Here is a 12,642-nt window from a genome sequence, read left to right on the forward strand (position 1 = left end):
CTTTCTGGCCCTCTTTAACAGCACTCTAGCCCCCTTAACAAAATCATGTTCATCCTGCAGTTATGTATGTTGAAGTTATAATATGTTATCTTCTCATATGAATAGCTACCTGGATTTTCCTGCCAATGAATATTCTTCCTCAAAAAGCAAATACCACATTACTTTTGAATTTTTTTGTAATTCACAGAGAACAATAATTTGAAACATACACATAACGTATTTTAAGATGTAAACTAAAGCATTCTGCTTGATTCTTCTGATGATGAACACATTAATGTTTGTGTCTTTTTTGGCAGTTATTCAAATTCAGCTTCTCATGCACCTTTTGGTTTGTCGACATAGTTTGGAAAAGGTCGGAAGTATGAGAAGAACAAATTATAAAACAAACCAAATTAAATATAGCTAAGTTGCTACCAAAAGAGGTGTGGTAATCTGTAAACAAGGACCTGGTGTCAAGGTGAAACACGAAGCTAACTCCGAAGAATACACAAAAGGGAAGTAAAGTCACTAAAAGACGCTTTACACCCTCCAATCAACGTTGGGTGATGCACCTCCAACCAGTTCTCGCTGGGAGTCTGTGAAAACACTGCTCTCATTTTCACATCTTTCATACTAAATGCAAATAAATGCTGTAACCGTTCAGAGATTACCTCTGCTCTTGGCTCTGCTTGAAGAGCTCCAGCTTCAAGACAGTTTTTCTAATTGTATTATTATATTATCTAAAGATCATAGTCTTGAAAAACATCACTGAGCACACCACCACACAAGAAAAATGTCCCATTTTATAGACCGCATAACAGAACAAATAAATAAACTGCTGTTTGACTGATAGGGGCCACCTTTTCTCAGCCAAGAAAAACAACAATTAAAGCTAATTTGTGTCTCTTTAACTCTTGTGACAGCAGCCTCCTGAATCCTTTGCAGCCTTAACTAATTCTGCTGGGTTAGAGGTATGTACACACACCATATGTGTGTGTGAATGTGTGCAGAATACTGAAGTAGATTGAAGGAGAGAAAGAGAGGATGAAAATAGGCCAAAAACAAGAGTGAAAGCAGAAGGATGAGAGTTACAGACAGTTAATCAAAAGATTAATAGACTGGCTCCAGTCCAGCAAACACAAACTGTTGTCCAACTCACACTGTAAACAACAAAACAGTCTGTTTTTCTTGTCTTGGTTTACAGTTTTCAACCTGTTTTTTTGTACCTTACTGCTTATCAACCTATTGTGCTCAAGGGCACTGATCTTCTGTAACCACGCTTTACAGATGTTTTCATTATATGGTCTCCAGTACACACACAAGCATCCAATCAAAGACCAGTAAAACCTTCAAAATGTTAGGATTTAATATTAAGAATTCAAAATTTGCATGATTCTGTCACATATTTATCCACAGAAGCACAAAAAGAGCACTATGAATAATTAGAAGGAATGTTTTTATGGTCACGGCCAGAGCTGTGTCAGGCTAAAAAGACTACAAATGCTGTGTCAAAGGTAGGCAGGGCTCTGATATTTAGGAGAGTGCAATGTAAATTTCATGATGCAGGTCTGATGTGTGCTTTTTTCCCTCAGTGCCAGACTGAAGTGTCATATCATTTTCCAACTCACCCCCTCTTTCTCTCAGCTCCTCTCTGTTGCTGCAGTTTTTATCTCCCTTACATCTGCTGAAACTGCAGCCGCTGGAACTTTGTAGACTCCCTCGTGCAGGTTCCCTCTTTTCACAACATGTCCTTCTTAAATGAACTTTTCCCCTTATCATTACAGGACCTAGCTTTCTTTTTGCTTTAAAAAACGCACAATTAAAAAAGAGTTGAATATTTAACAATGAGAATAGGCACATGTGCAGTGGATGTGAGAGCTAATTTCAAAGTAACTAACCTATTCCGTTTCCTGAAGTTGTGGTGCACCGAGCTCTAATGTTAAATGTTAAAGTGAGTAAATAAAGAAAAAACTGTAATTTTTCTGTCTAATGCAGAGACAAAATACAGATGGACAAAATAAAAATACACAAAAAACAAATCAAAGGAATTCAAATGTAAGTTTTCTTAATGTAATTCACAACAAGTGATTTCCCTGATTTATCTTCACTGCAATTTTTACGTTCACTGAATGATAAAAGAAAATGAACTCAGCTATAATAGATCAGTGACAACAAGAACAAACTGTTATAATGCTGTAGCCATGACCTATTAAAGGAGATATATTATGCCTTATTTTCACAAGATTACTCAATTCCCTAATGTTTTAAAGAACTGTCTGTGACATGCTAAGAGATGCTACAGCAGCTCTTTTTCTTTCATTGATTTACATCTCTGTTCAAATGGATCCTTTTAAGGATGTGGAGTCACCCACTTGACTCCCCTTCATCTCTCTCTTCCTCAGGGTCTGCCTCTTTTCAGATCTTTTCTACTTAATAGCCCTTGGAGCATGTTATTATTGTATGAGAGAGTGGATACTGTAAATAGCCTGAGAGTTTAGCGCACACACCAAACTGATACTTGACTAAAAAAAAATTATTCAATTGAATTTCCCTACTCCGGCTTCCTCCCACCGTCAAAACACATGCATGTTAGGTCAATAGGTCACTCTAAATTATCCCTTGAAATGAGTGTGAGCGTGCATGGTTGTGTGTCTTGTTTGTCTTTGTGTGGCTCTGTGATGGACTGGCGACCATGTCCAGGATACCCTGCCTCTTGCCCAATGACAGCTGGGATAGGCTCCAGCCCTAAATTGGATTAAGCGAGTATAGAAAATGGATGAATGGATGGATGACTTTCCCTTCTCTGCAGTTGAATTATGGACAGCTGGTGGGCTATTGATCCATCTTTTAGGTGTGGTCCCATCCTGAATCGTGTTGAACTGGCCCAAGTTGTTAAAACCCCCACTGCATGTTCAATGATTTTCTCACATTTTTCAGGATTACAGGAAAATGCACATGTACTTACTCACATGCACATGTTTGCTTGCAGAGTCCATAAAAGTTAGTTTTGTCCCAACAGTGCGACTACATCATCCGTTTTATTTCATTAGTTAAGAATAGCCTAAGTAAAACTCAGACACACTTATTGAGGCACATTCTCCTGCCAAATCATTGGTGAACTCTCGCGTCTGCAGGCATGGCTAAGTAATTGTACTTGTCTGAGTAACTGATATTCCCATCGCCTCATTCACTCAGCTATACTGTATACACACATTTAAATGGTAAGTTTGGTTGTTTCTTTGAATTTCTAATATTTGTGTATTTGGGACAGAATGTCAACTTCGATTTCAGGATGCTCTGATAGTCTTTTAACAATACGCAATAGTTCACGGTGCATGTGAATTTCATCTGACACAGATAGTACTGCAAGTATGTGTTTCTTTCTTTAGGAAGCTCTTTGTCAAATGTGCAAGCATCTTTAGGATGGGCATCTCCCAGATAGTCTTTCCCCATTTGGAGGCCACTGGCAGTCAGATGTTACGTGGTCTCAGCATTATCTGAGCCTGAGCAGACAGTTTGGAGTCAGCTCAATCAATCCCCATCCATCCAGTGCAGAAAAGCACCACGTCCAGTTTGTCTTTGAAGGTCCCAGAGGGAGGGGGCGGTTTACCAACTTCATCTATGGTCAGTTAGCATCGAGTTGGAATCAAGATGCTGGTCTTTTTGCCAGCCAAAACCTCTGCAGGCTTTATAGGGAGGACATATTGATGGAAACAAGAAGGGGGATATTGTATACTTAGTATAGTTAGTGAGTATTTTTTACAGGATATGAACTTGTGAATGTAGGACATTTTTGTTGTAGACTTTATGTAGAGAATACCTTCAGGGCAAGTGAGGAAATGTCTGCTGCGTTAATTAGTTTAATGCAAAAAAGAATAAACCCATCATGAAGGAGAAAAAAGAAGTACAGCCCAGGTGGGAGGCCCGGTCAGTAAAATCAATAATTTGATAGGGATGAGTTGACCGATGAGAGACACACACACACCAACACACTAATAGATTCTTAAACAGGACATTATTCATTACAGAAAACCAACATTAAAAAGCACATTTGGCCTGAAGTAAAGCAAAAGAGATGTCACTAACCTGGTGTTTCCGTAAAAGCTAAACATTTATGTTTTATTTCACATTACAAATGATGGCAGATTTACAAATTTGTTGACATTAAAAAGTATTCTCATTGTCTTTCTCTGTTGGGAACTAAATTGTGGTGAACGTGTGAATCAAATATGTGGTGACCTCCTCACTTCCTCCATCTTCTCCCTCGTCCACATCATTGTCACGACCTGCTCCCCCTGACATTGTTATCTCTTTCTATTCTTCCCATGCAGGTATTCCTTCCAAGATGAGGAGGACATGTTTATGGTGGTGGACCTGCTACTGGGTGGGGACCTGCGTTACCACCTTCAGCAGAACGTTCACTTCTCAGAGAGCACGGTGAAGCTCTACGTCTGCGAATTAGCCCTGGCTCTGGGATACCTCCGCAGTAAGCGCATCATACATAGGTAAGATGTTTTCTCCAAATTCTCTTCCGCTGGCCATAAAGTGTCCCAATGTTCTTTTTTATCCACATATTTTTTCAATATGACTGCTCCACCACTGTACAGACAGTGCAAGATATCCTAAAATCAAGGTCAGACCTGACAGATTAGTTTACTCTCATCTGAAGACTGTGGTCTTTGTGAAAAGCACCAGTCCTGTAGATAGTGATGTGTTGATGGCTTATTTAATTTGTAAAATGCACGTTAAGTGCATATTATGCAGAAATATCTGCTACTATGGCAAATAAGCTTAGTCATATGGCCAAGAAAAGAATGGTTACTGCCAAATGTTATTACTTTAAGTCGTTAAAGTGATTCAGAAAGCTTTTGGAAATCCTGATGCAGTCAAATGTGCAGCCAACATACAAGGAAAAAGCAAAGTATGGGAAACCTACTCTTGAAAAACCTACCTACCTTGTGGTTGAGATGGAGTAAACAACTACATTCTGATTCTATGTGATTTGCAGCAATATTCTTTAATATTTTAATATCCAATATTCTTCTTTGTTAAATTTCACATAATTTAAACAGAGGTCATCAGCCTGGATGGTTACACAAAACACAATATTCCAACTCTACCTCTACTGTACCTGATATTGCTTGTGTGGAAAATATATAATTCCTCATTAAGTGCATTTAGTTATCTTGACAGCAAAAACAATTTGATTTTACATAGGCAGAATTGTTGCATAGTCTGTTCCCACTAATGTAAGCGATAGACTTTCCAACTTTTACTTCATATCTCTGTTGAAATTTATATTCCACAATCACAACTTCTCCTGTGCATCAACAAATTTAGGTCATACACACCACAATTTTGAGCCCCTCTTCTCGACTTGACCTGCATGACAAGGTCTCCAACTGATATGACCATATTCATCATCAGCTCATAACATCCTGTAAAGTACTGCCCCTACAAGCAGCTGGAGGGAGATACTACTCATCTGAGAGTCATATATATGTTATTTCAAGTAATTTGTTTTAAGAAATCACAAATCCCTCATATATTGCATATTGCTTTTATCTATATGCCTTCATGTGATGCGCGACCAACACTTGACAACTGTTGAAGTTAAATTCAGCGTATACACGACAACACTGGTTAAATTTAGACAATAACACTCCTTGGTTAGGTTTCATATTCACGGCTAGGGCTAAAATACATATCCTTTACAAAAAATGTATTCAATTGAATTTCCCTACTCTGGCTTCCTCCCACCGTCAAAACACATACATGTTAGGTTAATAGGTCACTCTAAATCAGTGGCTCCTTATCAGGCCACTGCAGAGCTTGGTGATGAGCTGATCATTTGAATCAGGTGTGGTGAAGGAGGGAAACATTGAAAACGTGCAGGGCAGTGGGTCATGAGGACCGGAATTGAGAAACACTGCTCTAAATTATCCCTTGAAATGAGTGTGAGCGTGCATGGTTGTGTGTCTTGTTTGTCTTTGTGTGGCTCTGTGATGGACTGGCGACCATGTCCAGGATACCCTGCCTCTTGCCCAATGACAGCTGGGATAGGCTCCAGCCCTAAATTGGATTAAGCGAGTATAGAAAATGGATGAATGGATGGATGACTTTCCCTTCTCTGCAGTTGAATTATGGACAGCTGGTGGGCTATTGATCCATCTTTTAGGTGTGGTCCCATCCTGAATCGTGTTGAACTGGCCCAAGTTGTTAAAACCCCCACTGCATGTTCAATGATTTTCTCACGTTTTTCAGGATTACAGGAACATGCACATGTACTTACTTACATGCACATGTTTGCTTGCAGAGTCCATAAAAGTTGGTTTTGTCCCAACAGTGTGACAGTGTGTTCATATTCATGGCTAGAGCTAAAAGACATTTCCTTTACAATGCGACCATCACCTTCATGGACATGATTTTTATACTTAACATGCTCTGAAGATTGTCTGAAGTTGTCATTGGACGAGAGGCAGGGTACACCCTGGATGGGTCACCAGTCCATCACAGGGCACAGATGGAATAACAGCACTGCATCATGTTATGGTTGCTACTATTATCTCAGACTCCATTTTCTTGTGGATGTATGTTGGAGGTACAACAGTGGGTAGTACCGTTGTAATAGAAGTAAAAGAAGATTTAGACGTGCTGGCTGACTGGAGTCTTTTCTATGTTTCGCAGAGTGCACATTGCATCCTTTGTTGAATTTCAGTTGAGATAGGCATAAGACCCCCTTTAACCTAAACAGGACAAAATAAGGTGTAGAAGACATGCATGGATTTCACGTAAAAAATGTTATATGAAAATGTACAATTTTAAGCCACTAAACCTGAATTTGTTTTCGGTTGAATATTGAAAAATCAATATTTCAGGGGCAGTGCTATGTACATCTAGTCAATTTACAAAAGAGTTGTTAGAGCACATGTGCTCACTTCTAATATTCCCACGGGTGACGCTCAGGTTCATGTCCTGGTCAGCTCGACCTATACATGCCAGTGTTCTGCTCTCAGGCAAAAATGAAGCCAATTAAGGCAACTTTTTGTTTTTTGGCTGTTATTAAAGCAACTTTTAAAAATATGCATCCTCTGAGAATGGAATCTGAGCTGATGTCAATGACTCTTGGCTCGTGTTAGTAACAAGAAAGAGGAGAATCCACATAGAGGAATACAAATACTCGATTTTTTTAAAATCTAACAGTAACAGCATTAAACCAGGTGGAGTGTGGAAATGTAGAGAGTCAGTGGTGTAATTCCATGAATGGAAAGCTGTAAATGCGTTTGGAAATATTGAATAAAGATGGCTTCCCAGAGACAAAGTGAGTGTTTGTATCTTTAGCCACTCCCACCTCTCAGCTGCAGAAAATCCTGTAACGATCCATCCAGGCAAATTTGTGAATTTGCAACAAGGCACTGAACCCCACGTTGCTCCCCCAGTGTATCATTGGGGGTATGAATGTGTGTGAATGCTTAGAAAGCACGTAGTTATATCCTAAGACGTGCTGTATGAATGTGTGTGAGAGGGGTGAATGCGGCATGTAGTGAAGCGCTTTGAGTGGTCAGCTAGACTAGAAAAGCGCTATACAAGTACAAGTCCATTTACCATTTACCATTGAGGAAAACAAAGATGATGGTCAACCAGGAATTAATTACCGATCACTATTTTATTGGTTTGCAACTGAGTAAGAGTGGGTTATCATGTGTGTCTGTTCGATTAAAATGATGGAAAACAAAAATTCTGAAAAAAACATCTTCTATGTGGATTAGCCTTTGGACTCATTCCTCTGGTCTAGCGACTGAGCAAATACGTAGTCATAGGAGTAGAAGCATTCTCAAATCATGACTAATAGGAAACATCACTGCAACAGGGAACACTCATTTATCAACAGCCACAGATAACTAATTATACCACTTAACATTAAGCAGGCTGCTTGCTCCTGTCCATGCCCTTAAAACTCCACAGGAAAGAGAGCGGGAGACTGTGGATTAATAATTTGCTTATTCATTGAGTCCTTCGGGGGATATGAATATTTAAATTATGTTTTCTATTTTAGTCCTGGAGAGGACACACTTGCCACTTGATGTGCAGGTGGTGGGCTTGTTTGTTTAGATGGAATCAACATCGTTTCAGTCTGCATTCATTAGTTTCAAATAGGAAGAGTGACTGAAAGTAACTCTCAGCTCATCTCTATGGAAATTGAATAAATAATTTCCACCCTCAGATGTGGATGCGCTGACTTTGGTACAGTAAGTGAATGCACTTGTAGCCTTGAGAGTGTGTTTGCGTGTATGCACCTGTCAGTATGTGTGTAAATGCAGGATGTGCATGTTTCCCTTCCGTTTGTCTTTGAGGATTTTGATGATAATGAGAGGTGTAATGATGATAATGAGATCAGTCAGGTGCAATATGGTTTTATGGTAATTCTGTTATTAAGAAGATGAATGTGATTGGCAATAGTTTGTTGCATATGGTGGCAAGATGTCCATATTGGTTGCATAAATTTGCCTGCATCTATTTTACAGGGGAGCAAAAGTAACTTCCATACCACAATCAAAAAAAGTATACAACTAAGTCAGAGCGTCTGATTATTGGGTTTTGCTTGTATGTAGTGGTTATTACTTAAAGGGGAACTCCGTTTTTTTTAAACCTAGACCTTATTTCTGCCATGAAATACGTTTATCTACTCACCGAGAACAGTTTGGCGAAAGTCAGCGTCCTTCAGAAGATATTTAGATAACTCGCGATCGACGTATATCCATATAACGGAGTGAACAGGGCAGGGATGATGCAGCCTCTAAATAAGGCATTATCTGTCTTTATTTCACCAATACTTTAAGACGAATGAATGAACGAACAGGTACTATAGCTCTGTTAGTTCATAGCTGCTGTTATGTGGCTACTTGCAGCTATAGGAGAGCTAATGGAGGGAATTCTACACACACCTCTACTGGAACCACTTCATCCACACGCATGGCTGCAGCACAGCTCATTCACTCCGGTAAGAACCATCTTACTCAAAGTTGTCATTCACGTTGTCAAAATTTGATAAATATCCAGCCAAGTTGCACAAAACTAGCAGTAGCAGACTGCGTGTGAAGTTAGCAGACTGTCACAGTGAAAGAAATAAATAAACTGTGCTCCAGGGGTGTGTGTGGATGAAGTCGTCCCAGTAGAGTGCCTGTGTTAGAATTCCCTCCTTTAGTTCTCCTATAGCCGCAAGTAGCCACATAACAGCACCTACGTGCTAACAGAGCTATAGTACGTGTTCGTTCATTCATTCATCTTAAAGTATTGGTGAAATAAAGACAGATAATGTCTTATTTAGAGGCTGCATCATCCCTGCCCTGTTCACTCGCCAATCGCAAGTTTTCTAAATATCTTCCAAAGGACGCCGACTTTCACCAAACTGTTCTCGGTGGTCTAGGTTTAAAAATACCGGAGTTCCCCTTTAACAAAAGTGTCCCAAGGAAGACCAACCAATGAGCCAAAGACAGGATCATGAGCACCAAAGTCTAACTGATATTACTTATAAATGTCATGTTTACACAGATTTCTTAAAACAAAGAGTTAAGAAAGTTTCACAGATGTGTATCTGATTGCAAATCTGTGGATTGTGCACTAAAATCAAGCCTACTCCCTTGGGCACCATCCCACAACCAACAGCAACTAGAGGATCCACAGCTATGCCTTGGAGCCAGAGACCACAGGACACCTTTGTAGGTGGTTGTAGAAGTATCAGAGACCTTAGTGAGATGGACATCCTTACAGAATAGACAGTAGTCCTGGGTTTAAGACCAGGGCATATTTTTGGCAACATGTTTTATAACTTAAGAATATGAATACAACCCATTTAAAAATAACAAAATCAAAATAACTACATTTATAGCTATATATCGGCCAGACGACCAGACTAACACGACAACAGAAGTGACAACATACAGCGCTATCTATAGTACTGCAAACTGTTTTCAGTGATAAACACTTGTCCTGTAGGCCACTGAATGGAAAATGGCTCATGTGAGTATGAACAGAGCATAAGTTAAGCTCAGCAGACAGAAAATGGACTCAGTTTAGTGTAATTTACAGGACAATACAAGAAATTTGACCTATGATTGGATGGTTGGTTGGACAATGGTAGGCAAAAATCACCTCAGGTTGTTCATTTGTAATAGATGATTGAATTGTCCAGTTTGGTTAATAATTTGTCTGAATTTCTCTTACACAAATTACGCTGGTCTGGTTTGTATCAGTGTAGATGTTTGACTACCAGTGTTTGGCACCCTCAGATATATTTTCAAGCACCCAGTGCTCACAGATACGTCAAATCTTGTCTAATCATAAAATCCCTCCTGCAGCTACCACACACTCCTATCACAGGATTAGGGAGAGCTGTGTTCAGCCACTTCATCATTTTTTTAAACCTGTGTATACATCTACATACTGAGATGAAAAAGTAAGCAGGGTCGTAACCTCCCTCCCTGGCTCTGTTTTATTTGTTGCACTGTTTGGGAGTGCTACAATATGAATGCTTTTCAGGAGACAGTCTGACAAAGTGGAGCATTATATCCAAGGTTAACCTGCGTTTTTGTTATTTGTTTTTTACTGATGCCTCAATACTGAGTAACTGAAGCAATTTTTTCAACACAGCGTGGGCAATATGAAGAGAAGTGCAGCTATACTAGCACATGATATTTTAAATAGTAGAACATCATCTTAATTTATAACTTTTAATTAATTTCTTAATATGAAAAAACAAGTAGCTCATGGCCTTAGGTAATAGTTGAGTACTTCAGTCGCTTATAACTGGAGAAATCCCAGAGGGTTTAGTGATATAGCATTTTGTTCTACTCACTGTGGCTACCGGCTTTTCACTGCACCCATGAGAACAGAAAGGAAAAGCTATAAACACTTTTTCCAATGTGTTAATCTTAGCACTTTAAAAAGGAAATTAAAGACATTTATCTATAAATCCAGTGCATGACACCAAAATTTGTGTCACACAAATTTTCAATATTTTGTCCTTCACAATCATTTTTGTTAAGATTTACTTTTTGGAGCATCATGTTCTCACTATGCTCTACCAAAAAGGTGTCCTATGTCTTCTTGAACCTAATTCAGGATTTGTTAGTGTTTTAACACTAACCCCTTTAGGGGATTTGAATTATTAACGATAGAGCGAGTCTCAATTAGACAACATCTTCAGAGACAAGACAAGGTCTCTCAAACAAGTGGAAAGATAAATGGAAATTGTGTGACAGGGGAGGTGTGTGTGCGTGTATTCTCATTGGCTGCAGTTGTTGTGTGCAAGTTTAAATCACCACATGCTCTTTGACATCAACAACAATTATCTCCGGATGAATCCTCTGGTGCATTTTGGTGCCTCCTCGAATCCTCGTAATGGAAAGACTTGCACGTTGTTTGCCAGCAGACACTTCTAACGAGTCAATATGCAGCTGCAGTGAGTTTAGGAAAGACACTGCCCATTAGACTTGTTAGGGGACTAATCACTCCTTTTACAGCTGGAAGGGAAGTTAATTTATTTTGTGAGAGAAAGACAGCACACACAGTAATGTAATAGTGACACATCAGTGCGTTTCTGCAAGATTCAGCTGCTGAAACGTACACACACTTAAAACTATTAAGCTTTTATTTTGTACAATAAGGGACACAGTTGGTTGCTTAGCTTAACTTGATTAAAAACTTAATTTTATCTTTGTTTGTTTAACCCTCTGGGGTCTGAGCCGTAATGACGTCATGCGATCTGATAACACCGACGTGATCACAGACAATGATAATGTTGTACGGACAGGATCAGATATTCCCACCAGCGAGGAGCCAAATGCCGGTCAGTTTTGGGTTAAATAAATTAGATAAATGAACTGGGTCCTAAGACTAACATGACCTCTGACCACCATACCTACCCTGACGTCAAACTAAAGCAGCTTACTAGTATTTGGTGTTTTCTGCAGATAACTGCTGGGTGGGAAGAGTGGCAGTTGTAGCGCATCAATATAATTCATGTTGATGCTGTTTTCATAGTAAGAGTTTAGAAATAAGCTGTAGATTGTTTGGTTTGTCTCTCTTGAAAGAATAGAAAGATAGCTTTTCCTGTGGTACTCTCCATTACATAAATGTAACCAAAGCTGGCACAAACATCTTTGGTCAACATTTTATGGACTGAAAACTGACAACAAACCAACTTATAGTCCCTTGCCTATACGTTCTTTGCATTCTGCCTATAGACTGATGACACTCTTCCCACTGGTAATGGAACTAGTGCCTGTAGCTTTTTCCATCGGGCTAATGGATGGATCAACTGTGTCAAACAAGAATTCAGTCATCCTACCACAACAGTCACTGTTGTGACTCTTCATCCTCTGCTCCCTTTTCTTCAGTGGAGGGAATGACAGTGACAGTCTGTCACAGTTCAAAGTGAAGGACAAATGTAATATTTCCTCTCCTCTCGAATATCAGCCTATAAGGAGGAAAAGCCAAATCTACAATGAAAAGTTGGCATTTAAAAGTGTGAAGCCTGCTATAAGCCAAAGTGAACTAGCTTTCAATTGCCATGGTTAAATTATTCTAAGGTTAGGCCAGCAGAGACAGGAATGTCACATCAAAGAGGTGTCTCTGCAATCAGAATCAGAAGTTTTGACCATG

General features: G+C 39.4%; 1 protein-coding gene across 1 annotated transcript in view; it reads left to right on the plus strand.

Annotated features, from left to right (window-relative positions):
* The window catches only part of stk32a (serine/threonine kinase 32A), a 65,269-nt gene that overhangs the window by 17,607 nt on the left and 35,020 nt on the right, over positions 1-12,642 (plus strand). The window contains exon 5 of the mRNA XM_072374799.1: positions 4,311-4,484. Within this exon, the coding sequence (XP_072230900.1) occupies positions 4,311-4,484 (174 nt within the window). The remainder of the gene's footprint in view (positions 1-4,310; positions 4,485-12,642) is intronic.

This window comes from Leuresthes tenuis, unplaced genomic scaffold (genome assembly GCF_036924035.1).
Source record: "Leuresthes tenuis unplaced genomic scaffold, fLeuTen1.0.hap1 SCAF_21, whole genome shotgun sequence".
NCBI lineage: Eukaryota > Metazoa > Chordata > Actinopteri > Atheriniformes > Atherinopsidae > Leuresthes > Leuresthes tenuis.